Source organism: Loxodonta africana, chromosome 15 (assembly GCF_030014295.1).
Source record: "Loxodonta africana isolate mLoxAfr1 chromosome 15, mLoxAfr1.hap2, whole genome shotgun sequence".
NCBI lineage: Eukaryota > Metazoa > Chordata > Mammalia > Proboscidea > Elephantidae > Loxodonta > Loxodonta africana.
Genome location: NC_087356.1, coordinates 29,527,773 through 29,551,482, shown reverse-complemented (window position 1 = coordinate 29,551,482; position 23,710 = coordinate 29,527,773). Strand labels below are relative to the sequence as shown.

The following is a 23,710-nucleotide window of genomic DNA, read 5'->3' as shown; positions in this document are numbered from 1 at the left end:
AGCATGTTTAATCGGTTTACCTCTTGGTAGGCATAGAATCCCTGCAGGAGTAGTCTTCCCCGCCCATGGCGGGGACCAGGATTTAAAATGGTCTTAACCGAGATTTGGCACAGCAGGATACCGAAGGGAAAAGGCTGCAGAAGACGGACGTGTTCGAGCCTGGTGCAAAGAGGTTTTGCACTATTTTTTTTATTGTCTGCACCCTGACTCGTACAAAAGGACTATTAACGATAGGTAGTATTTACTCATCGGTTACTCTGGGCCCCTCACTGTGTGACCCTAGCAGGCTAATTTAGCTGCCTCCATACCATGCGCCGAAATCACCTCTTCCTCCCGCCTCCCTTCCCACCTCTTGGACTGAGAGACCCGGAGCGGAGGACAGCGGCGGAACCCCCTATGCGGCCGATCCCGGCGGAACTACTGCCGAAGCGCGCAGCCTCTGGTTGTGGGCAAGACTTCCGCATGCGCGAGTCCCTTCCGGGGCGGAAGTCACAATGGCGGCGGCCTTGGCTAGGCTCGGGCTCCGGGTGGTTAAGGAGGTTCGTGTTCAGTTCTGTCCCTTCGAGAAGAACGTGGAATCTACAAGGTACGCGGAGGCGGGGTGGGAAAGGGCGCGCCTTGCTCCCACTGCGGGTCGGAGCCGCCTCGCCCGGCGCTCACGACGCCTGCGTTTTACCACCGCAGGACCTTCCTCCAGGCGGTGAGCAGCGAGAAGGTCCGCGCCACCAACCTCAACTGCGTGGTGACTGTGGACGTGAGGCACGACGGCTCCGAACCCTGCGTGGACGTGCTGTTCGGTGGGCTCGCGTGGGGAGTCGGGCGGGAGGGGGCGGCAGACAGCCCGCGCTCCCCTCAGCCCCAGCCTTGCCTTACTCCCAGTGCCTTACTCGTTTGTTTCTTCCCCAGAAGACGGACGCCGCCTGATTATGCGCGGCTTCCACCTCACCGCCCAGGAAATGCTTACTGCCTTCATCGCTCACATCCACGCGAAGGGCGCCGGTACCGGGCGGAACTGACAGCGAGGAAGAGGCCAACAGACAGATTTTAGCCTGAAACGTAAGAAGAGCTTGACCTCATCATTCAGATCACTATCTGGAGGGCCAAGGAGCACACCCCTCTCACCCACCCTCCTCCCTCCTCCCTCCAAAGAAGCCCTGCGGCTGTAAATCCAACCAGTGTTTCTGGGATGAGAGAGAATCGTAGAGGAGTGTGGACGAACTTGAATTTATTTCACTTTCTTATCATCACTCGCGGTATAACCCTTTTGAGTTTGATTTCTGCCACCACACACTCAAGGTACCTCTTACTCTTGAGATTAACTTAAACCAGAGCTGTTTGCTTAGTTTTCATCTCTCCATCTCAGTAGCATCTGTCACTTGGAATTCACCCCCTTGTGGAAACCCTTTCTCCTGGGTCCTCATTCTTCTCAGCATGTTTAATTTTCAGTTATCTGTGTAGGTTTACCTTCATCTTTTCTTTCACTCTATTCTTCCTGGAGTGTCTGTCTCATCCTCTCCTAACAGGAACTACCCTCTACGGACTTAATCCCTGCATTTTTGTTTGGCTCTAATCCCAATTTCTGTGCTACAGTCTCACCATTCAGGTTACCTGCTACTAATCTCCCCAAAATCCCACCAATACTCCTTGAGCAAAATAGATTTAAAAGTTTTACACATAGTTGTCTCTCCCCTGACTTCCCCATTTCTTTTAAAGGTACTTCATCTACTTAGCCACGCAGGCTGGAAACCACAGCATTATCTCTGTTCTCTTCCTTTCCCTGACTGTTCAGTTAGTAAATTCAGATTATTTCTGTTTTAAACAAAAGCTCCTAAATGTTCTCTCATTCCTGTTCACTCTCCTACATCATTGTTGCACTCTCCCACCTGATCTCTCTTTCCTAATCATTTTTTGCTGCTGCTTAATGTTATCTTTCCAAAGCATATCACTGGTTTTATCTCCCACTACTATCTGTTTCAGGAAACAGTGTCTAAAGTAGCGTTTTTCATACTGGGTTACCACCATAATGTGTATCATGGAATCAATTTAGGGGGTTAAATCAGCCTTAAAAAAAGTGGAATAGAATAAAAAAGTATCAAAGCGCAAGGCTTACGGTATGGGAGGTGTTCTTTTAGGAAACTTTGGTTTTAAGCATATAATAAAACCAAAACTAAATCTGTTGCCATTGAGTCGATTCTGACTCATAGTGACCCTGTAGGACAGTAGAACTGCCTCACCGGGTTTCCAGGGATCACCTGGTGGATTCGAACTGCCAAGCTTTTGTTTAGCAGTCGAACTCTTAACCACGACGCCACCAGGGTTTCCATAATATGTATATAAAATATACAGTGTGTGTATGTGTGTGTATCTGCATGTTGTTGTGTGCTGTCGAGTTGATTCCGACTCATAGTGACCTTATATGACAGGGTAGAACTGCTCCGTAGTGTTTCCTGGGTTGTAATCTTTCTGGGAGCAGATCGCCAGGTCTTTTCTCCTGTGGAGCTGCTGGTGGGTTTGAACTGCCAACCTTTTGATTAGCAGCTGAATGTTTAACCATTGCGCCACTGGGGCTCCTGTATCTGCAATAAAATTATTTCTTTCTATGAGTTGTAGAAAAAAAAAAGATTGAAAGCCACTGGTTTAGAGAAGAACTTCAGAATGCTCAGCCAGCAATCAGGGACCTCCATACCTTGCCTGCTGTGTACTTTGTCCAGTACTGTCCCATGAGCCTAATGATAACATTATTGCTATGCTGCTTCCCTACTTAAAACGGCAGTCCCTGGGTGGCACAAATGGCTAAATGCCCAGCTGTTAACTGAAAGGTTTGCAGTTCAGAAGGCGTTGGAAGAAAGGTCTAACCATCTACTTCTGAAAAATCGGCCATTGGAAACCCCATGGAACACAGTTCTGTTCTGATACACATAGGATCACTATGAGTCCAGTGCAACAGTTTTTTTTGTTTTTAATCTTTAAAGGATTCTTTTGTCTCCCTCTCTCCCCCTTTAAAAAAGACAAACAGCAGGAGGCAGCAGTACAGTGTGGTAGTGAAGAGTCAGGCTGCAGCTGCCTGGGCTTGAAATCCCAGCTTTGCCTTCATTAGTTCCGTGAATTTTTATTTATTCTCTCAGAATTCCTTAATCTCTCAGTGCCCGTTCTCTCGTTTTTTTACCTCATAGGACTATTGAGAGAATTAAACGAGTTAATATCTGTAGAGTGCCTATAGTGTTGCTGGGAGCATAGTAAGTACTGTCATCCAAGAGTCCTCATACTATTGTCAAAAGAACACTGACTGCCTGGATTTGAATTCCCTGGTTCCATGATTAACTGTCTGTTATCTTTGGCTAGTGTTAAAAACTCTTTCCTCATCTTAAAATTTGGGCTGGTTCAACCATTGCTGTAAACAAATTGAGTGCTGGCACTGTGCTTCTAGATTGTGAACTTGAGTTTGGGGCTGTTGCCTTTTTGTGTCCCCAAGACATGGCATAGTCTGATACAGAGCATGCAATAAACATTTGTTGAATTTACAAATATTTAGCATCTAGTTTGTGTCCATAACTGACTAGTACTGGGATACAGATGTGAGTAGTGGAACTCAGGTATGTAGCAAGTGCTACAACCCATATAGACCAGTTACAATGGTAGTAAGAAGGATAAAAGACCTGTGGACCAGCATTGGGTTTGGTCAGAAGGTGATTGTTGAATGAGCAAGAACTCTACCAGTGGAGAGTGGGGCTAGAAGCGAGATTATAATGAAATAAGGGAGTAGATGTGCAGGATAAAGTATTAGTTTTAGATAATGAGTTTGGAGAGGAGATAAAATAGCTGGAGGGTGTATTAGTAGCGTAAGGGTGCAGAGTAGGGTTTTTTAATGATAGGAGGATCTTGTACTTTCTAAAAATACCTTTTGGGCTGGGCTGTTAAGAAATAAGTAGTTATGATCTAAATTGCATTTATGAACTGCCATCAAATATAATGTTGATTCATAGGTCAGTCTGACATGTCCATGCCTTCCCACAGCCTTCCCTGAACTGGACACAAGCGATCCCTTCCCAAAGTGCCTTTGCTTTGGTGTTTGCTTCTCTGAGTGGATGCACCACCGTTATGGTCTTGTTAGGGTTCTTCTAGCCCAACCTCTTATTGTACAGTTTGAAATCGCAGGGTGGCATAGCTATACCCGCTGTCAGGACTCAGGCCTCGTTTTGGGTCAGTCCTGCATTCTCCACTCCGTGAGGAAAGGAAGCAGTGGGTGCAGGCAGAGTGATCTAGCCTAAGATTCAGATATCCTTTCGTTCGAAGCTAATTACTTCCCAGCTCTGTGTCCCGGGCCAAGTTATTTGACCTTTCTAAAGCCACCCACGGTTTTCTGTAAAACACCTGGGATAACGTCTACGGTTCTCAATATATATAGTTGTCATAAAAAAAAAAAAAAATTGAGGTTGGACTTCTCTACTAGTCTATGAACCCCGTGGGGATGCCGAATAACACTGACCTAGCGGACCCAGGCGGAGGCGAACCCTGGCCTCCAGCCCTTCGTCCCCACCGCGCTCACTGTTTCGGGGTCGGAGCCTAACCTGACGTGGCGAGGCGGGACTTCCGGCAGGAGGCGGAAGTGGAGCCGGCGGCGCGGGCTTGCAGCTGCGGCTGACAACGGTGGTAGCCCGGGCTCGACGAGCGATCTGGGAGGCAAGGCAGGACCGGCTCTCCGCTCCCGCCACTCCGAGCCCCTGCGACGCCGACCTCCGTTCCGAGATGACTCGGGGTGAGCGACGGCGCCGCGCAGCGCCGGAGGGAGTGCGGACAGCCGAGAGGGCTGCTCGGAGCGGCCGCGCACAACAGGGCGGAGGGATCCAAGGCACCGCTAGAGGGGCGGTTCTGGCCGTGGTGGTCTTGTCGCTGGTCCTGGGCCTGTCGGGGCCCTGGCTGCTGGCGTGGCATCGTGCACGGCGAGCAGTCACGCTGCACTCCGCGCCCCCGGCGCTGCCCCCCAACTCCTCCAGTCCCGCCGTGGCCCCAGACCTCTTCTGGGGTACCTACCGCCCCCACGTCTACTTCGGCATGAAGACCCGCAGCCCGCAGCCCCTTCTTACCGGTAACCGGGCCCCAGGGCAGACAGACGGGTGGACTCTTACCTGGGCGCCTATAGTCTCACACCAGAGCAAGGGTGGGGAAGAGTAGACCAGGAGAGTTGTGGAGAGGGATGACCCTGAAGTTCTTGGGAACCAAGAGGGACAGGTCTCCTCCTCTCTCTTTGACTTATGTGCCCATTTTATCCCTAGGACTGATGTGGGCGCAGCAGGGTGCCATCCCAGGGGCCCCAAAGCTCAGGCACACGTGTGAGCAGGGAGACGGCGTGGGTCCCTATGGCTGGGAGTTTCACGACGGCCTCTCCTTCGGGCGCCAGCATATTCAAGATGGGGCCTTAAAACTCACCACTGAGTTCGTCAAGAGGCCTGGGGGACAGCATGGAGGGGACTGGAGCTGGAGAGTGACTGTGGAGCCTCAGGTCAGGGCCCCAGGACACCTTTTTCTTAGACCACACTCCCTCCACTCTTCGCTTGCACTGTGAAGTGGGGGTTAGTAGCAGGGGCTCTGAGGCTGGCTGCCTGGTTTGAATCTGGCCTTAAACACTTGCCTGTGTGACCGTCTCTACCATTTCTAAGCCTTGGTTTCCTGGTCTGGAAAATGGAGATAATAATAGCAACTAACTGATAATATTGTTGTAAGAATTAAATGAAGTCTGTGTAGAGTTCTTAGAATCGTACTCACCACAAAAGCTCTGAATTATTTCCCAGAGAACCCTGTTCATGGCCCTTCCTCCTTCGCACTGTGACCTTTGACACCACCACAGGTGTATTTGCCATACTACTTCTATCTGGTGTCTCTGTCCCTCACTGAGGTAGACTCTCAAGAGAGACTGCCAATCTGATACTTTTTTCTGCCTTCTTTGGTCTTCCAGTCTTCAGCTACCTCTGCTCTCCCTTTGGTCTCCCTGTTCTTCTATGTGGTGACAGATGGCAAGGAAGCCCTAGTGCCAGAAGTTGGGGCCAAGGGGCAATTGAAGTTCATCAGTGGCCATACCAGTGAACTTGGTGATTTCCGCCTTACACTTCTGCCACCAACCAATCCAGTGGATACTGCCCCCAAGTATGGCAGGTAATTGGGAGAAAAGTGTGGGGTGGTGGTAGAGGTGGCATGGGTGCTGACCATGAAAATGATCCAGACCCAACCTGGTTTATTCCCTCCCCCCGCCCCCCTTTTTCCACCATTTGTTTCCCTTCTCATCAGGCTCCATGTTCCCTGCATTGCTGAAACCCTCCTACCCTGACTCCTGGTGCCCTCCTGTATTTCTTCACGTAATCCCCACCGCTTCCTTCTGAATAAAGTCTCCTATTTATCTCCTTTTCTTGAAGCTACAACGTCTTCTGGTCCTCCAACCCAGGACTGCCACTGCTGACAGAGATGGTGAAGAGTCGCTTGAATAGCTGGTTTCAGCACCAGCCCCCAGGGGCCTCCCCTGAACGCTATCTTGGCTTGCCAAGGTCTCTGAAGTGGGAGGACAGAGGCCCAAATGGGCAAGGACAGGGACAAGGGCAATTCTTGATACAGCAGGTGACACTGAAAGTCCCCTTTTCTGTGGAGCTGGTGTTTGAATCAGGTAGTGCCCGGATGGGAAGAAGCCAAGCCCTGGAGCAGCTAGCAGGCAGCCTGCTGACTCAGGCCCTGGAGAGCCATGCTGAAGCCTTTAGAGAGCGTTTTGAGAAGACCTTCCAGCTGAAGAAGAAGGGCCTGAGCCCAGAAGAGCAGGCTTTGGGCCGGATTGCCCTCAGTGGCCTCCTTGGTGGGATCGGCTACTTCTACGGACAAGGTCTGGTGTTACCAGACATGGGGGTAGAGGAGTCTGAGCAGAAGGCAGACCCATCCCTCTTTCCCCCTGTCCCGCTTTTCACAGCGGTGCCTTCCCGGTCATTCTTCCCACGAGGCTTCCTTTGGGACGAGGGCTTTCACCAGTTGGTGGTCCAGCGCTGGGACCCCCGCCTCACCCGAGAGGCCCTAGGCCACTGGCTGGGGCTGCTCAATGCTGATGGCTGGATTGGACGGGAGCAGGTGCTGGGGGATGAGGCCCGCGCTCGGGTGCCCCCGGAATTCCTGGTGCAGCGGGCAGCGCATGCCAACCCCCCAACCCTGCTTTTGCCTGTAGCTCACATGTTAGAGGCTGGTGACCCTGCTGACTTGGCCTTCCTCCGCAGGGCCTTCCCCCGCCTGCTTGCCTGGTTCTCCTGGCTCCATCAGAGCCAGGCAGGGCCAGTACCACTATCATACCGTTGGCGGGGCCGGGATCCAGCTTTGCCACACCTGCTGAACCCCAAGACACTGTCCTCAGGGCTGGATGACTACCCCCGGGCCTCACACCCTTCAGCTGCCGAGCGGCACCTGGATCTGCGGTGTTGGGTGGCACTGGGTGCCCGTGTGCTGGTACGGCTGGCAGAGCAGTTGGGGGAGGCTGAGGCAGCTGCCGACCTGAGCCCACTGGCCACCTCCCTAGAGGCAGAGGCAAGCCTGGATAAGCTGCACTGGGCCCCAGAGCTAGGGGTTTTTGCAGACTTCGGGAACCACACAAAAGCAGTGCAGCTAAAGCCTAGGCCCCCTCAGGGGCTGGTGCGGGTGGTGGGCCGGACCCCACCTCGAATGCAGTATGTGGATGCTCTGGGCTATGTCAGTCTTTTTCCTTTTTTGCTGAGGCTGCTGAGCCCCAGCTCGTCCCACCTTGGGCCCTTGCTGGACGTTCTAGCTGACAGCCGCCATCTCTGGAGCCCATTTGGTTTGCGCTCCCTCGCAGCCTCCAGCTCCTTTTATGGCCAGCGCAATACCGAGCATGATCCTCCTTACTGGCGGGGTGCTGTGTGGGTCAATCTCAACTACCTGGCCTTGGGGGCACTCCACCACTATGGACACCTGGAGGGTCCCCACCAGGCCCGAGCTGCCAAGCTCTACAGTGAGCTCCGTGCCAATGTAGTGGGCAATGTGTGGCGGCAATACCAGGCCACAGGCTTCCTATGGGAGCAGTATAGTGACCGAGATGGGCGAGGCATGGGCTGCCGCCCTTTCCAAGGCTGGACCAGCCTTGTCCTTTTGGCCATGGCTGATGACTACTGAGAGGGAAGGATGGGAGGGGAGACAGGCCCCTTGTACCCCTCTGGACCTGGAGAGACAAGGTCTCTGACTTCTGCCCCCCAGCCCCTCAGATACCCTCAGCTCATCTCAGGTGTGTCCTCACTGTCATCCCACACAGCCCTGGGATGAATGTGAATTTCAGAGTCTATTTTTCTAAATAAACTGGAAAAACATGCCAAACACTTGCTTTTGCCAGCTTTGCCTCACCAAGAGGTCTTAGCTGCCTATTGTCCTCAAGGAAGGTGGGACAAGTAGCTATAATATATCCCCTCCAAATCCAGTCAGATCAAGTACAGTGTAGCAAATTGTACTTAGTCCACCCAAATCCACAAGTGGCTGGTTCACATCTCTTTAATGAGATCAAAGGCTCCTGTGTATGTCTTGTGGGGTGGAGTTAGCACAGTCCCCTCTCTCCTCAGGGCTCCGGCCTCTTCAGGCAGATTCTAGGAGGGCAGGTAGGGGGTCAAGGAGAACTCAAGGAGTTGGGACCAGGGCTGTTTCTGGTAAGCAAGTAAGTCACCAGCCCAAAACTACTTATGGGATGTCCCCTTCACTGGAAGCCAGCCCCACAGGGGAGACCTGGAGTACAGACTCTGGGGGCAGGGCACAAGGGGAGTGGTCCTCCAGATCTGGAAGGGTGGCACTAGCTCTCGCTTCCTTGACTGGTTCATTGGAGTCAGGACAGGGGCAGAGCTCGATGCCAGAGTCACCAGTCAGGCGGCGATAGCGGCAGGAAGCGGGTGTGAAGGCAGAATTCACCGCTACCCCTGGCTCACCCTCCTGATGAGGGGCATGCTGGTGGGAGGCAACACCTTCCATGTTTGTTCCCTCACGGTGGGCAGGGCAGCTAGAGGTGGAGGAGCAGCAGGGGCATTCAGTGGAAGCAGTCAAGGAGCAGCCTGGGACCACAGTGTAAGGAGGTGGTGGTGTGCCTGGGCGTTGAACCACATCCTCGTAGGCTGGGGGTTTGAAGGCGCTGAGGAGGCCTGCAGGGGAGAGAATGGCACAGTTGACTGGTTGGAGGTGACCAGGACTGAGTGGTCTCTTTCCTATGAGGGAACAGGGTGCCTTGCGATGTCTGGGAAAGGGAATGTGGGCATGATTCTGGCTCCTGGTTTGGGAGGGACCATGGTAGTCAGCCCAGAGCTTCAAATCACTCACGAAGGTCAAGCAGTGAACCCGTAGGGACAGGGCCGGCCCCGTGGCATGCCCCATGGTAGGCCAACAAGTTGATCTCACGCTGCCGCTGCTGCTGCTGTAGCCGGAGTTTAGCTCGTCGGTGGCGGAAGGCGCAACAGCAGCTGAAGAGGATGAGGACAGTCCAGAGCAGCCAGAACCCTGCAGGAGGTGAGGAGGGGGTGTCTCAGATGCCTCCCAGGCAGAGAAGGGTCCTTCAAGGCTGGAATTCTGTAGTCCAAGGGAGGATGGGTAGAGGGACCTGAGGATAGTCCCTTGGAGACTCACACCAGAGCTCATAGTAGTAGGTGCAGCAGCCGGTCTCCCCACAGCAGTGACCGCTCTCACAGAGGTAGGGCTGGTTGTTCACTCCTGGACACAGCTCTCGAAGCTGGGGACAAGGAGGCACTTCATACCACGGATGATTCCAGCCCAAGGCACTGTTCACACCCCCAGCCCCCCACATGCACACACACAATCCCACCCTGGGAACCAAATTTAGCTTGGAGAGGCCTATGACGGGATGGGGAAAGGGTGCTGAGAAGTTTTCAAATATTCAAAGGGCTGTCAACGTGGAAGAGGGTTTGGAATAGCAAGAATCAGTCTAGAGAACATGAAGCAAAGTGTGGACAGAAAGAGGAAGATTTCAGCTCTCATACACAAGATTTCTCTCACTGGTAAAGCTGGTTCCCCAGATGCTTTCTGTTAAAGGAGTGTCTTGGCAGGAGCCATCAGACATGGTCTCAGATAACGGGTAAGGGGTTTCAGGTCACTTCTAAAGCTGCTTTCATTACCCTCCATGGTCCATCCCCCACCCAAGCTGGATCTTTCCACTCCTGGGTCTCAGGCTCCCTAGGGTAGAGAAGGGGCAGTGTGAGACCCAGAGCAGTGCTCCCAACAGAGGGGATTGCTGTGGATACTAAAGGATGACATCCAGGGCGCCGAGTTTGGGTTCCAGCTCTTCTCCAAATTGCTCCCTCAAGAGAAGACGCTGCCGGACTCTGTTGTGACAATAGGCACACAGAAAAACATCACAACTGTTACAAGACACTGGGGGCCTCGCTATGCCTCTGGCCACTGGAGAGCCGCTGCAAACTTCCACTACAGCCATGGGATGGGGTCTATGAGGCTGCAGGCAAAGTCAACTGCATCTGCGTTACAAAGTTTAGACAAAGAATGGAAGGGGCATGTTCAGGAACGCCACAGAATCTTTGGCTCCGTGAGTTCCTCCCCCACCCCCCAAAAGGAAGGGACAAGGAAAGAGGAAAGAAATACAAATGGCTGTCGCGACAGGCTTTTGGAGCTTTGGGATACCTGCTGTTGCGGCGCCCGAAGTGCCCCCCACGCCTCCTCGCTGCCGTTTGCGCTGCTGGCCCGAGCCATTCCTCCACCTACAGCCCCCCAAAGACCTGAGTCTCCTCTACCGCCAGCCGCCCCGCCCCTGCCACCTCTGCCGCCACCACCATGGTCCCTGCCCGGCCCATCTTCGCTGCCGCCACCATCACTCCGCGACCGTAGCCTCCATCCGGGGAGAGCTCTGCCAACTAGGGCCCAGATTGCTCTGTCCTACCAATCAACATCGCGCTTCAAGGGACGGGCCAATAGGAACAGATCGGGGGTTTCTCCCTGTGACCAATCTAGAGCACCGCCTCTGCCACTCGTCCAGACAACAAGAGCTTGCACAGACAAAGAGTGGGGGAAGGTTCGACCCACGGCGCTGACTGACAGCAATAATAGCCAATAGCGGGTAACAGGGCGGGCTCCGTCTTATCATCCAATGAACGGTCGACCAGAAGATCAACTTTCCCCCGATTGGCTTGGGCCATATTTTCGAGATGACGCCAAACTCCGTACTACGCCAGGTAATCCCCACTGGAAGAGGCCGGGGGCTGTCTGGTCGGTCTTCCTGCGGCCGTTTTCAGGCCACAGGTGTCTGCGCAAGCTGCAGCGGGGGCAAGGTGTGTGTGTGTACGGGGGATTGGTCTGCTCATATCCCATTACCCCAATTCTGTACAAACCGAGGCACCGGATGAAATTTAATACGGTGGGGGAACAGGGGAAGACACCAAAACCAGGAGGCAGGGGACAGGGCGCCGGGTCCGCGTTAGGTCCTTGCCTTAAGTAGCCAAAAGAGGTGATCCCGGGCCATCCGGACCCCCCAGCCGCATCTGCAGGTTGATGCGGTAGCACTGCAGGCTGCAGAGCGCCTGGCCGGTGCGGGAGCAGGCGTAGCGGCGCGGGTGGGGGCACCCAGGGACAGAGCAGCGCGGAGGAGGGCCTGATGGGGATGGCCGCTGGGACACTGCAGCGGGGGCAGGAACGCCAGGTGGAAAGGACAGGGTGGAGCCCTGTGCACCGCTGCTGTAGCGCACCATAGGGGCCGGGGCCGCGGCCCGCCCTCCCCGCCGCTCGCCTCGAGCAGCTCCCCGGCCTCCCCGCCCGCTGGGCGCTGCAGTCTTGGTGAGGCGCTCGATGGTCTGGTTCTTGTGCTCTTCTGCCCGCCGTGCAGCCTGCAGCCGCCGCTTCCGCGCCCTTTCCTCCCGCTTCAGCAGCATTTCCTCTGTCAGGGCAGGGGCCGGGCAGCCCCCAGCCATAGGGAGCGGCAGCATCGGGGAAGGCTGACTCCGCGCCTTCTGGAGCAGAGCTCGCTGGCAGGGGACAGAGACCGGGTAGTGTCAGAAAACGGAGAAGATGGAGAAGCGATATCTGCAGGAAACCGGAAGGAAGTGTATGGGGGTGAGGGGACACTGGAGGCAGGGCCTGGAGGTGGCAGGTACTGTCTCCTCCCAGTCTCCTGACATTCAGCTTTAGGTCCTTGACTTTCAAGGGGAAAAGCATCAGTGCTGTTACCTGCCTGCTTTGCATACCCAAACTCTGGATTTCTCCCAACCTCTACAAAGCTTTATTTTATTTTTTTAAGGTGTGGGCGGGAGGAGGGGGTGGGGGAACCAGCTTTTAAAAAGAAATTTCAATAGAAGACATCAACTGGATAACTGCTCAAGCCAAATCTCAGGGTTATCCTTAATTCCTCTTTTCTTCTCCTCCCGCCCTGACAGGGTCTATTCCTAAACAGAATCAGAATCCATGTCATCTGATTCACCTCTACTATTTCCATCTTGGTTCCAGCCACCACCATCTCTTACCTGACTACTTCAACAGCCTCCTACCTAGTCTCCCAGCTTCTACCTCTTACTCCCACTAAGATTCATTCTCCACATACAGGCAAAAGTAGTCTATTAAAATGTAAATCAGATTATGTCACTTCTCTGCATTAGCCATACCTTTTCTTCTTGACCCTACTAGGCCTGTTCCAGTTTCAGAGTCTTTGTGCCTGCTGGTCTCTCTGCCTGAAAAGCCCTTCTGGTATTTGCAATGTTATCTGTTCAGAGACACTGTCCTTGATCACCGTATCTAATATTGTCTCTTTTCTGCCCCTTTCTATTTCATCACCCTATTTTCTTCTCATCATATACTTACAGCTTTTTAAAATTATTTATTTACTTATTTACCCTCTCCAAACCAAGAAGGGAGTCCCTGGCTGGTGAAAACTGTTAATCACTGGATTACTAGCCAGAAGGCTGATGGTTTGAACCCACCTGGAAGCACCTCAGAAGAAAGGCCTGGAGATCTGTTTCTGAGAGGTCACAGCCTTGAAAACCCTATGGAGTAGTTCTACTCTGTACACGTGGGGTCACCATGACTTGGAATTGACTCAGACAGAAACAACACCCCCTCCCCCACCCCAGAATACCAGCTCCAAGAGAACAGAAACCTTGCCTCTTTTTTCTCCACTGTTGATATACTACTGCCTAGCAAAGTGCTTGGGATGCAGAAAGTTCTCAATATAGATTTGGGAACTGAATAAAGAATGCACCAACTTACCTGTCGAGCAGTAAGCAAGCGCTCATTGATCTCTTTCTTAAGGTCTCCATTGTCATCCAACTCCCCTTTCTCCAGGGCATCCAGCCACCTCTGTTCCTCCTCTTCCTCCTGACCCCCTAAGCCACCTGCCAGGTCCCGAAGTGGAGGGGGAGACAGATTACTGTCTTCATCTGGAAAGGAAAGTAGGAGAGAGAAAAGCAGAACTGTTCAGATGGGGTGTCCTGATTTGGCCAAGTTAGTACTGGGGCACTCAAAGTTCTCACCCTCTCAGAATCAACCCGTTCCCTTAACCAGCCTGGTACAATGAGGAATCCAGTTTCCCCACCTCCAGATCCTTCTCACCCAGCCAGGCACGGTACTGCTCAAGGGGTACTCCTTCCATAGGTTCCTCTTCATTATCCACAACCATAAGGGGAGAGGGTGAGCGAGGTCCCTCAGGAATCACAGTGAAGGTAGGAACACTGCAGAGAAAAAACACCGCTCTGTAAGCTGGGGAAGCATCTTCTCAGAATGTCCCTCCTCACCGGTGGCTACATCCAGCCTTCCCCAAACTCTCTTGGGTTCCTGCTCCCTTAACTTGGGCCCTGGGGTCAAAGTGTCCATTCTCTGTCTCTCAGAATACCCAGCCTGCCTCTCCTACCTCTGTCTGCTCCTAAAATTCCCCTTGACCTCACCTCTTTGTGCCTAGCACCTGCCCACCCAGCTTGATCTTGAGTTTGAGCTGGGGCTTGGCAGGAGATGGCTGCATGGGCCCGCTCTCCTCTTCCTGGTGGTGTTTCTTTTTGTGTTTCTTCTTGTGCTTCTTGTGTTTCTTCTTGTGCACTCCGTGACCATGGGCACCCGCCAGACTCAATTCCAGCGCTTCCCCTGCGGAAGGAGGGCTTGTCACCCACTTTTCGACCTGGGCGGGGGCGGGGTGGGGGAACCCCCGAAGAATTTACACCCGTGAGAGGTATCACTGATCCCTCGGTACTGGCTGTTACCATACCAACACTCCCTTTCTCCTTCCCACCTGTGGCAGAGTCCCCTGGAGACTCAGAGGACTGAGAAAGTTGCTTGATCGCCTCGCGCTTACCTGGCTCAGGGGCCTCCATAGCCCCAGAGGTGCTTCCGCGCCGCCACAGCTTACTCATGGGATCCTGCAAAGAAAGGGGACTGGAAAGGTTCGGGACATATGCAGACATGCCTTTTCCGCCCCGCGGAAGACCAGGCTCCAGCAAAATAAACGGCTATTTCCGCGTCGTGGCGGCCATACTTGTGCAGGGCACGCTTTGCAGTCAAAATCCGTCCGAGAAACAACCATTCTTTCCAACAATAGTTCCGGGACCTGTGAGGTCCGGACAACCCAAAGGGGCGTGTTTTTCCCCTCGCCCCGCCTCTGCTACTTCAAGAACACAGCGCGGGCGGTTCAATTATTACACTCAAGCTTAGTGAGCGCGTACTCCGGGCCAGGCACCGTGCTGGGCTGTGAGGATACGAAGATGAATATGAACACTCCCGCTGCCCTTGATGAGTTCACAGTTCCGTGGAGGAATACATAGGAAACTCTATAGCTGAGAAAATGGCGGAAGCGCTTAACGGCACTAGTGACAGACCCTAGAAGTCTAAATGCTCATCAGTAGGGAAAGGGTACACGTATAGAATTTGAAACACCGTGGAGCTTCCAAGATGAATTATGGTGCATCTATAAATTTGAAACACCATGGAGCTTCCAAGAATTAAGAGTGATAAGTAATTGATAAGAACTGACATGGAATTTAGATCCCAAGGGATAATAGCAGTGGAAAAAATCTAAGTGTCTTTCTGCTGGGGTATAATTACATAAATTTTGGTACGTCTATACAATGGGAAGCTATGCAGCTATTAAAATCAATGAGGCTGCAGACGGTTATCCAAGAAACTGGTGACAACAGTTGCCAATAGGTGGCTGGGGAACATGGGTGGAGACTTACTTTCATAATGTACCCTTTTGTGCCTATTGAACTTTGTATAAAACGTGTATATTTTACCTAATCAAAAAAAAAAAAAGAAAGAAGTGAATCTGTGTTGCTCCTACATGAAATAGGAAAAACGAGTTTCAAAACGATGTTAGCTACTTAAATAGGCATAATACGTCAGCATATACATAGAAAAAATTGAGGAATGTATACCATACTGTTAGTGGTTGTTAGCTTTGGAGGCTGGGATTGGGGGAGCTTTCACCAGCTAGATCTGTAATGAGTTTTCTTACAGCCAGTATACAACATATTTAGAATAAAAAAAAAAACACCTATATACATATATCTAAATATACGCGAAATGAGTGTATGAGCAAGATAGCAGCAGTAAACAAAGAAAGGAAAGAACTGATTCAACAGATATTTCAATAATAAAATCAGCAAGAATCAATGAGCAATTCTACGTGGGGGTTCAGAAAGAAGTCCATGCAGTATAATGATTTAGAGCTTAAGGTTAGAGAAGGGACTTTGGAGTCAGACAAGCCTACTATCAAATTCCAGTTCCACCATTTATTAGCTGTGCAACTTTGGACTTAAAGTTATTTAAGCTTTTTGAACCTCAGATTCCAGCTTTGTAAGACGGAGATGAAGTCATATCTACTTCACAGGGTTCTTCACAGGAATAAAGCAAACCAAGAATGCAAAGTGCCTAGAGTGGTGCCTGGCACATAGTAGAGGCTCAATAAACAAATAATAAGTGAATGGATCACTTCTAGGTTTCTAGACCAAGTATTGGGAGGGAAAGTAGTGTTTTCATAAGGAAGAAAACATAGGGAGAGAAATAAGTAATGGGATAGTTTTGCCCAAGATGAATTTGAAGTGCCTGTGGGAATACTCAGATGGAGATCGACATCAGTTCTAAAGCTTAGAGAAGTCAGTCCTGAAGGTGTGAGTGTGAATGTCATCAGCACAATAATGGAGGTTCTTGAGGGATGGGAACAAATGAAAGACTCCAGCAAGAGCAGGTAGATGTAGAGGAGAAGGACCAGAAACAGAAACAAGTGGGCACCTGTCCTGGACAGGCAGGCAGAGGGGCCAGGAAGGGCTGAGAAGAGGTGGTTGAAAGGAGAGCGCTGCCCTTACAATCCTGCAGAAGGTAGACAGAGCTCCGAGAAAAGACTGCATTCTAGCAGGTGGTAAAAGCAATACTCCTGCATCCCCAGGCGTTAAAGTAACCCTTGTGCAGGGATCATCTGCAGTTAGTATTTGTGGAATATTTTTATGGATTGAATCGTGTCCCCCAAATATATGGTTGAATTCCTGGCCCTTGTACCTTTGGATATGACCCTGTTTGGAAATAGAGTTTTTCTTTACCAGTGTTGGGTTGATCCTAAATCTAATAACTTCACATGTGAAGGTCATCTGTAAGTCAAGGAATACAAAGGAACCCCCGAAGCTACCAACAAGAAAGGAATCCCCATGGCAGAAACCCCACTGGGACTTTTAGTCTCCAGAACTATGATAAAATAAATTTCTGTTTTTTTTTTAATATTTTCTATTGTGAGAAATAGATATGTCACAAAGCACTTGACATGTCAGCAACCTTCACATCTTCAGTTCAGTGACATTAGCTATGTCCATCATGTTCTTTCAGCATCACCCTTATCCTTTCCCAAATGTTCCCATCTAAATTTCTGTTCTTTAAAGGACCCATTGGTGGTATTTGTGTTACAGCAGCACTAGGTAACTAAGACAAACATGTTGTAGCTTATTACTTGCTTTCATATCCGTCCTCTCACTTGATGCCCGTGGCAGCTCTCTAAGAGAGATACTATTATTCCCATTTCATTAAGCAGGAAACTGAGGCTCAGAGATGTTACATGATTTGACCAAAGCCACACAGTTAGGAAATAGCAGAGCCAGCCTCAAACAGAGGCTTCCTGACACCAGGACCAGTGGTGTTTCCTCTACATCCTGATGCCCAGCAGGGAGGAAGTGGCGACAGTAAATGGAGACCAGCTTCGTTATTTTGTGTCGTTTTTAGTTTTGCTTTGTTTAGGGAGGGAGCGATTTGAGCATGTTTATCGGCAGAGAGGAAGCGCTTTGTCTTTCTGAAATAGAACGTGGCCTTAAATTTTAAAATATAATTTATTTTGAAATAATTTCAAACTTACAGAAAGTCACAAGAAAAGTACAAAGAACACTCTTATCTCCTTAAACCAGATTCCTCAATTGTTAACATTTACCATCTTCTCTCTCTTTATATATATGTATGTATGTATATTTATATACAGAAGCCCCTGGGTGATGCAAATGTTTAAGCATTCAACTATTAACTGAAAGGTTGATGGTTTGAACCCAGAGGTGCCTTGGAAGAAAAGCCTGGCAATCTGCTTCCAAAAGGTCATAGTCTTGAAAAGCCTATGGAGCACGGTTCTACCCTGTACACATGGGGTTGCCATGAGTCGGACTTGACACCATCTAGTTTGTTTATGTATGTACGTGTGTGTGTGTATATGTATATACTTATATACATATACCCATTATTAGTCTTTTCATAATCAATTTGAGTGCAAGTGGCAGACATGATACCACATCACCCCCAAATATTTCAGCATGTGTTTCTCCCAAACAAGTATAATCTTCTATAACCTTCACACAACCCTTCCAATCAGGAAATTAACATTGGTAGACACTACCATCCAGTCCACAGACCCCACTCAAATTTCACCAACTGTCTGAACAATGTTTTCCTTTTTGGTTCGGGATCCAGTCCAGGACTATTCAATCCACGCATTACATTTATTTATGGTGTATCTTTAATAATCTGGAATATTTCCTCACTCTTTCTCTGTCTTTCATGACTTCAACAGTTTTAAAGAGTACAGGCCTTTGATTCTGTAGAACCTCCCCCATCCTGGGTCTGTCTGGTGTTTCCTTGTATCTAGACTTATATGTTCTGGGCAAAAAATCAGGCTGTGCTCTTCTCAGTGTATCAGGAAGCACAAATGTCAGCCCTTCCCACCGCCATTGTCACCTGGACCAGGGGATATCTGCCAGCTCTCTCTACTATAAAGACACCATTTAAAAAAATTTTTTTTTATTGTGCTTTAAGTGAAAGTTTATAAATCAAGTCAGTCTTCCATATAAAAATTCATATACACCTTGCTATATACTTCTAGTTGCTTTCCCCCTAATGAGACAGCACACTCCTTCTCTCCACCCTCTAGTTCCATGTCCATTCAGCCACCTTCTGTCCCCCTCTGCCTTCTCATCTCCCCTCCAGACAGGAACTGGCCTCATAGTCTCATGTGTCTACTTGATCCAAGAAGCTTACTCCTCACCAGTATCATTTTCTATCCTATAGTCCAGTCCAGGTGGCTTTGGGAATGGTTCCTGTCTTGGGCTAACAGAAGGCCTGGGGACCATGACCTCTGGGGTCCTTCTAGTCTCAGTCAGACCATTAAGTCTGGTCATTTTACAAGAATTTGAGGTCTGCATCCCACTGCTCTCCTGCTCCCTCAGGGGTTCTCTGTTGTGTTCCCTGTCAGGGCAGTCATCAGTTGTAGCCGGGCACCATCTAGTTCTTCTGGCTTCAGGCTGATGTAGCCTCTGGCTTATGTCACCCTTTCTGTCTCTTGGGCTCACAATTACCTTATGTCTTTGGTGTTCTTCATTCTCCTTTGCTCCAGGTGGGTTGAGACCAATTGATGCATCTTAGATGGCCACTTGCTAGCATTTAAGACCCCAGACGCCACTCTCCAAAGTGGGATGCAGAAGGTTTTCTTAATAGATTTTATTATGCCAATTGACTTAGATGTCCCCTGAAACCATGGTCCCCAAAGCCCTGTCCCTGCTGCACTGGCCTTCGAAGCATTCGGTTTATTCAGGAAACTTCTTTGCTTTTGGTTAAGTCCAGTTGTGCTGACCTCTTCTGTATTGTGTGTTGTCTTTCCCTTCACCTAAAACGGTTAAAGACACTGTTTTTTTAAAAACCGTTTTTGCCTTCATAATTAATAAGTATTTCCTGGGGAAATACTCTGAAACTATCCTAATATCCTAATCCCTCATCAAACCTCCATCCACCAGGTGTAGTACTCATCGATGAACACTGCATAAATCAACTCTACTGCAATAACTGCCAAATGGTGATTTTTCTGGTTCCATTATTCCAGCTTCTCCTCATATATATATATTTATATCACTATGGATTCCTATTTCAACCCATGGGTTGTAATCCATTGCAACCATTTATTTTGATGCTCATCGTCCCAGATTTGGTCAGTGGACATTCCTTTAAGATGGATTCTGTGTCCTTTTGACATGTCTCCATCATTCTTTGAACACTTTTGTACCTTCTCACACCACAAAATGTCCCCAATTTGCCTGGTACTTGCCTTGGATGATGGCAGGATTCAAGAGAGGTCAGGCAGCAGGGACATACAGCTGAGGTTACACTGTGGCCACACTGAAGTCAGGCCACATGAACCTGAGGATGAGGAGGACTTTCCTGCTGGCACTGCCATTCCCCCTCATGGGCTGCAGGTGCAGTGAGTACATCATAAACTCTCCCTGGGTCTTGTCTGCACTCCCTCAATATTCAAAGTTCACTTGGAAGCGTTCCAGTTGGTCGGCTTAGGGCAAGTGCCTACTCCTGGACTGTGAAGAAGTGAAAATGGGGAATGAATGTCCCTCTGCAGCTTCCATAGAAAGTGTAGAGCCTGAGCTTTCCAGTAGTGTACACAGTATGAGACTGTGTAGAAAGAAGAAGAGGATTTGTGTAGTGGGTGACTAACAGCTCCCTCCCAAAATATCTGCTTCATAGATGGGGAGATATAGAGACATAAGCAAAGGACAAAGTTGGAAAGATTGTCACCAAATCAGTGGTACGCTGGTAAATGTTTAGCGAACAGCTCTCCTGAAAAAAAAAAAAAAAAAAACAGCCCTGATTTGTAGTGTTCACCCATTTCTGTGGTGTAAATACTCCCACTGTTGCTGATTTCAAGCTATCAATGTGACATCACCAAACAGAGTTGTGAAGGGATTTGCAATAGCACAACCTTACACAGCATTTCCACCATACAGACTCTATAGATGTAAATAACCTCAAGAGGTGACAGTAAAAAGCAGTAGAATGAATAGGAAGTGGTGAATTTTAAGTACCTATCACTCTTGCTTTAACATAATTTACTTTACTGTAAATTTACATAATTTAATTTTTAATATCTGTGTTTCACAACTGGCACACACACTTCCTGAAAATTCAATAACCAAGCCTCATAAGCCACTATGAAGCTTCAGCACACCACTGTGCCAAACTGTCTCAGTGTTTTCCTCTGGAGATGGAAACTGGGGCGGGGAAGGCATGCTTTTATTTTTTTACTTCATATTATTTTTAAAGTGATGAAGTTAGGGTTTTGTTTTGTTTTTAAAGTGCACTCATTATTTATTTAATAAACAAATAAATTCACAAAAAACATGTTTCTCCTCCCACAGTCTAGAGCAGTATAAGCTGGCTTCCCTTACCTCAGTCTCATCCTCCTGCAATGGATTTACACAAAAGGCTGACAAAGTATGATCTTTAAAACATAACTCTGGCTATGTCACTTCTTTCCCAAAATTTCGGCTATACTGAGTACAAACTCTTCAGACAACAGGGTTTCAGCTCAACTTCCTTTCCAAATGTTCTCCATTCCTTTACCTCTTGCCTGGGTCTCAGGCTTGGGGTTTTCAAACTCTTCCAGGAAGCCCGTGTTCCACTATGGAGCTGGGGCAGCTGAGGGTGGGTGGGGAGGACAAGGCTTGAGGCTCCAGCCTCTGCTTCCATTGCAGCAGCTCTGACTCTATTTCACATATTCCGGGTGAGATTGCATTTGGGAAGAAAGGTTCTATTGCTAAAAGCAAAGCAAACGAACAAAAAACACCCTGAAACACTTGAAATGGATATTGAAATGAACATCCATTTGATGTCCATGAACAGTCAAGCACTTTCAAAATCTCCAAGCTTCCTTCAGTATGTCCTTTGTTCATTTGCTTCAACCGGTTTTTACTGAGCACCTGCTATGTGCTAAGGTCCTGGGGATAGTACAGTGGATGAAACAGACACTGTCCCTCCCTGGAGGAGTTTACATTTTAGAGGAATGAGTATCAGTATTTGAAGAGATTAAGCAACAATGCCTTTCTTTTTCTTTCTCTTCATCCATCCTTTGAGGTTCATCTCAGACGCCACCGACTTTTTAAATTCTTTTTTTTTTTAATTGTTGTTGAGAATATACACAGCAAAACATATACCAATTCAATAATTTCTATATGGACAATTCAGTAACACTGATTACATTTTTCAAGTTGTGCAGCCATTCTTATCTTCCTTTTCCAAATTGTTCCTCCACCATTAACATAAACTACCTGCCCCCTAAGTTTACTATCTGACCTTTTGAGTTGGTGTTGTTACTTTAATCCTATATAGATCATCCTTTAAAAGAGCACAATGCTCAAGGCAAACATTCTTAACTAATTAAGCTAACCTACTGTTTGGTTTAAAGAAGACTTCAGGGGATATTTTTGGTTTAAGTTTTAAAGATTATCTCAGGGCAATAGTTTCAGGGGTTCATGCAGCCTATATGGCTCCTGAAAGTCTGGATTCCATGAGAGTTTTAAATTCTTTTCTGCATATTTCCCCCTTTTGATCAGGACTCCTTTCTAGGTTCTTTGATCAAAACGTTCAGTAATGATAGCTGGGCACCACATCCAGTTCTTCTGGTCTCATGGCAAGAGAGGCAGTTGCTTATGGAGGCAACTAGCCATGCATTCCATTTCCTCCTATTTCTGACTCTCCTTCCTCTGTTGCTCCAGGTGAATAGAGCCTAATTGTTGCACCTTGGATAGCCACTTGCAAACTCTAAGACCACAGACATTACTCAGTGAACTAGGAGGTAGATTATAAAATCTTTTGATCTGCCTTTCCAACTGACTGGGTTTCCCTTCCCCTATAAAATTTTGCATGTTAAGGATGTTTGTTGTTTTTCCTGCCCAGCATACTTACCTTCTGGTTGTAGTACCTGGAATATTCCCTGGGAAACCACCTCTTCTTTTTTGTCTCCCAGCTCAAACCCAAAAAGCCAATCCCATTGCCGTTGAGTCAATTCTGACTCAGAGTGAGGTTATAGGGTAGAGTAGAACTGCCTTTAATCTTTAACTGGCTTTAATCTTTATGGAAGCAGACTACCACATCTTTCTCCTGATGAGTGGCTGGTGAGTTCAAACTGATGATCTTTTGATTAAGGGCCAAGCATTTAACCACTGCGCCACCAGGGCTCCCAGCTCACTGGATTCTAATTGGACTCCAGAAATGGGCAATTAATTCAGGACTGGCTGACTGACACATAGAATCTCCCTTAGCCACAGAGGTTCAGGTCTGGCCAGTTAGTCTAATTCCACATCACTGGGTACAATGATTGGCTTGGGATAGATGAATGATCCCAGTTGGTCCAGAGTGAATCCCAGACATGCAGGAGTCTCAGGAAACAGATGGTTTCTTCTCTGCTGAATTTAAGCCTGAAAAGATGTAGACTCAGAATTTTTGGCAGCAATCTTATTACACTGTCAAGAGGGAAGCCAACATGGAGGAAAGTAGAGCCAAGTGATGGAAAGGGACCGGTTGCATGACAGTGTCTGAATACCTGAGTCAAGCCACGTCTAAAGCCTGACTTCTGGACTTTTCAGTTCTGTAGCCATGACATTTTTCCGTTTGCTAAAGTAATTTTAAGTCAGATTTTCCAAAACAATGTGGAGTACTTCGCCATAGCAATTCTAATCTGGGCTCTCTGAGAACTAAAGGTTGGTATTTCTCTGGTTCCAGACACATGGTAGTTTTGAGCTCCCCCCCTCAAATTCTCCCCAGTAAGTTTGGAAATGTCCAGGAGACCCCTCCAGTGTGTTCAGCAAGCTAATCCTTTGACATTCCCTCCACTCCCACTGAGAGTGAAGGGAGCCTCCTTATTCTGCAGAAGCTGGGAGTGGTAACCCTATCTTCAGCTGCCCAGCAAAGCAGCTATGAGATAGTCAACACTGAAGGGGCCAAAGTGTGCACCCTCTTAAGGCACTCTGATGTCTGGGTCCAGGCTGCTGGTGTCCAGCCCTGCAGCACAAAGCTGCTGCTGCTGCTTGCTACTCTTACCTTCTTAGCTCCATTTATGCGGTACTTCTATCCCGGGCACTTGGTGCTCATTCTCATATGTAATCCTCACAGCAACCTCAGAGGTGGGGTAATTGTATTCTCATTGAACAGGTGAGGAAACTAAAGCTCAGGTAACTGGGTTCCACAGTTTCCAAGACTGTGCGCTTAAACACTGTTCCATGAATCTGAATCATGGCCGCAGGGATGGGTGGATAGCCTTCGTGGGGAGTTCAAGGGAGGGAGAACAAAGAAGAGACATTTGGGGCTGTAGGAAAGTTGAAAAGGAGCCCTGGTAGCACAGTGGTTAAGCTCACCCAGGCGCTCTGCGGGAGAAAAGACCTGGCAATCTGCTCCCCTAAAGATTACAGCC

At 49.1% G+C, this 23,710-nt stretch overlaps 4 protein-coding genes across 8 annotated transcripts; 2 read left to right on the top strand and 2 right to left on the bottom strand.

Annotated features, from left to right (window-relative positions):
* The first annotated feature begins 481 nt into the window (after positions 1–481).
* Positions 482–1,218, top strand: MRPL53 (mitochondrial ribosomal protein L53). The gene is made up of 3 exons (XM_003413580.4): positions 482–586; positions 685–797; positions 907–1,218. The coding sequence occupies exons 1-3, from the start codon at positions 495–497 to the stop codon at positions 1,014–1,016; spliced, it is 315 nt and encodes a 104-aa protein (XP_003413628.1). The 5' UTR covers positions 482–494; the 3' UTR covers positions 1,017–1,218.
* A 2,430-nt stretch (positions 1,219–3,648) lies between these two features.
* Positions 3,649–15,262, top strand: MOGS (mannosyl-oligosaccharide glucosidase). 3 transcript variants are annotated; one of them, XR_010317954.1, is made up of 5 exons: positions 3,649–5,086; positions 5,274–5,500; positions 5,954–6,150; positions 6,408–11,207; positions 14,249–15,262. XR_010317954.1 is itself a non-coding variant. In XM_003413694.4 (4 exons), exons 1-4 carry the CDS (start codon positions 4,747–4,749, stop codon positions 8,149–8,151), a joined length of 2,508 nt encoding a protein of 835 aa, XP_003413742.1. In that variant the 5' UTR covers positions 3,649–4,746; the 3' UTR covers positions 8,152–12,221. The 3 variants fall into 3 exon arrangements, 1 of the variants encoding a protein (XP_003413742.1); XR_010317953.1 differs by having other exon boundaries at positions 6,408–11,303; XM_003413694.4 differs by lacking the exon at positions 14,249–15,262 and having other exon boundaries at positions 6,408–12,221.
* Positions 8,461–10,879, bottom strand: WBP1 (WW domain binding protein 1). Of its 2 annotated transcripts, none has more exons than XM_010593661.2 (4): positions 10,794–10,879; positions 9,634–9,736; positions 9,331–9,507; positions 8,461–9,155 (listed from the first exon to the last, which is right to left on the bottom strand). In XM_010593661.2, the coding sequence occupies exons 1-4, from the start codon at positions 10,845–10,847 to the stop codon at positions 8,704–8,706; spliced, it is 786 nt and encodes a 261-aa protein (XP_010591963.1). In that variant the 5' UTR covers positions 10,848–10,879; the 3' UTR covers positions 8,461–8,703. The 2 variants fall into 2 exon arrangements, with proteins under 2 accessions (XP_010591963.1, XP_003413741.1); XM_003413693.4 differs by lacking the exon at positions 10,794–10,879 and adding an exon at positions 10,660–10,769.
* Positions 11,143–14,411, bottom strand: INO80B (INO80 complex subunit B). Of its 2 annotated transcripts, none has more exons than XM_023552793.2 (5): positions 14,303–14,411; positions 13,902–14,094; positions 13,570–13,688; positions 13,228–13,397; positions 11,143–12,051 (listed from the first exon to the last, which is right to left on the bottom strand). In XM_023552793.2, exons 1-5 carry the CDS (start codon positions 14,409–14,411, stop codon positions 11,143–11,145), a joined length of 1,500 nt encoding a protein of 499 aa, XP_023408561.1. The 2 variants fall into 2 exon arrangements, with proteins under 2 accessions (XP_023408561.1, XP_023408562.1); XM_023552794.2 differs by having other exon boundaries at positions 11,368–11,993.
* Positions 15,263–23,710: the final 8,448 nt, after the last annotated feature.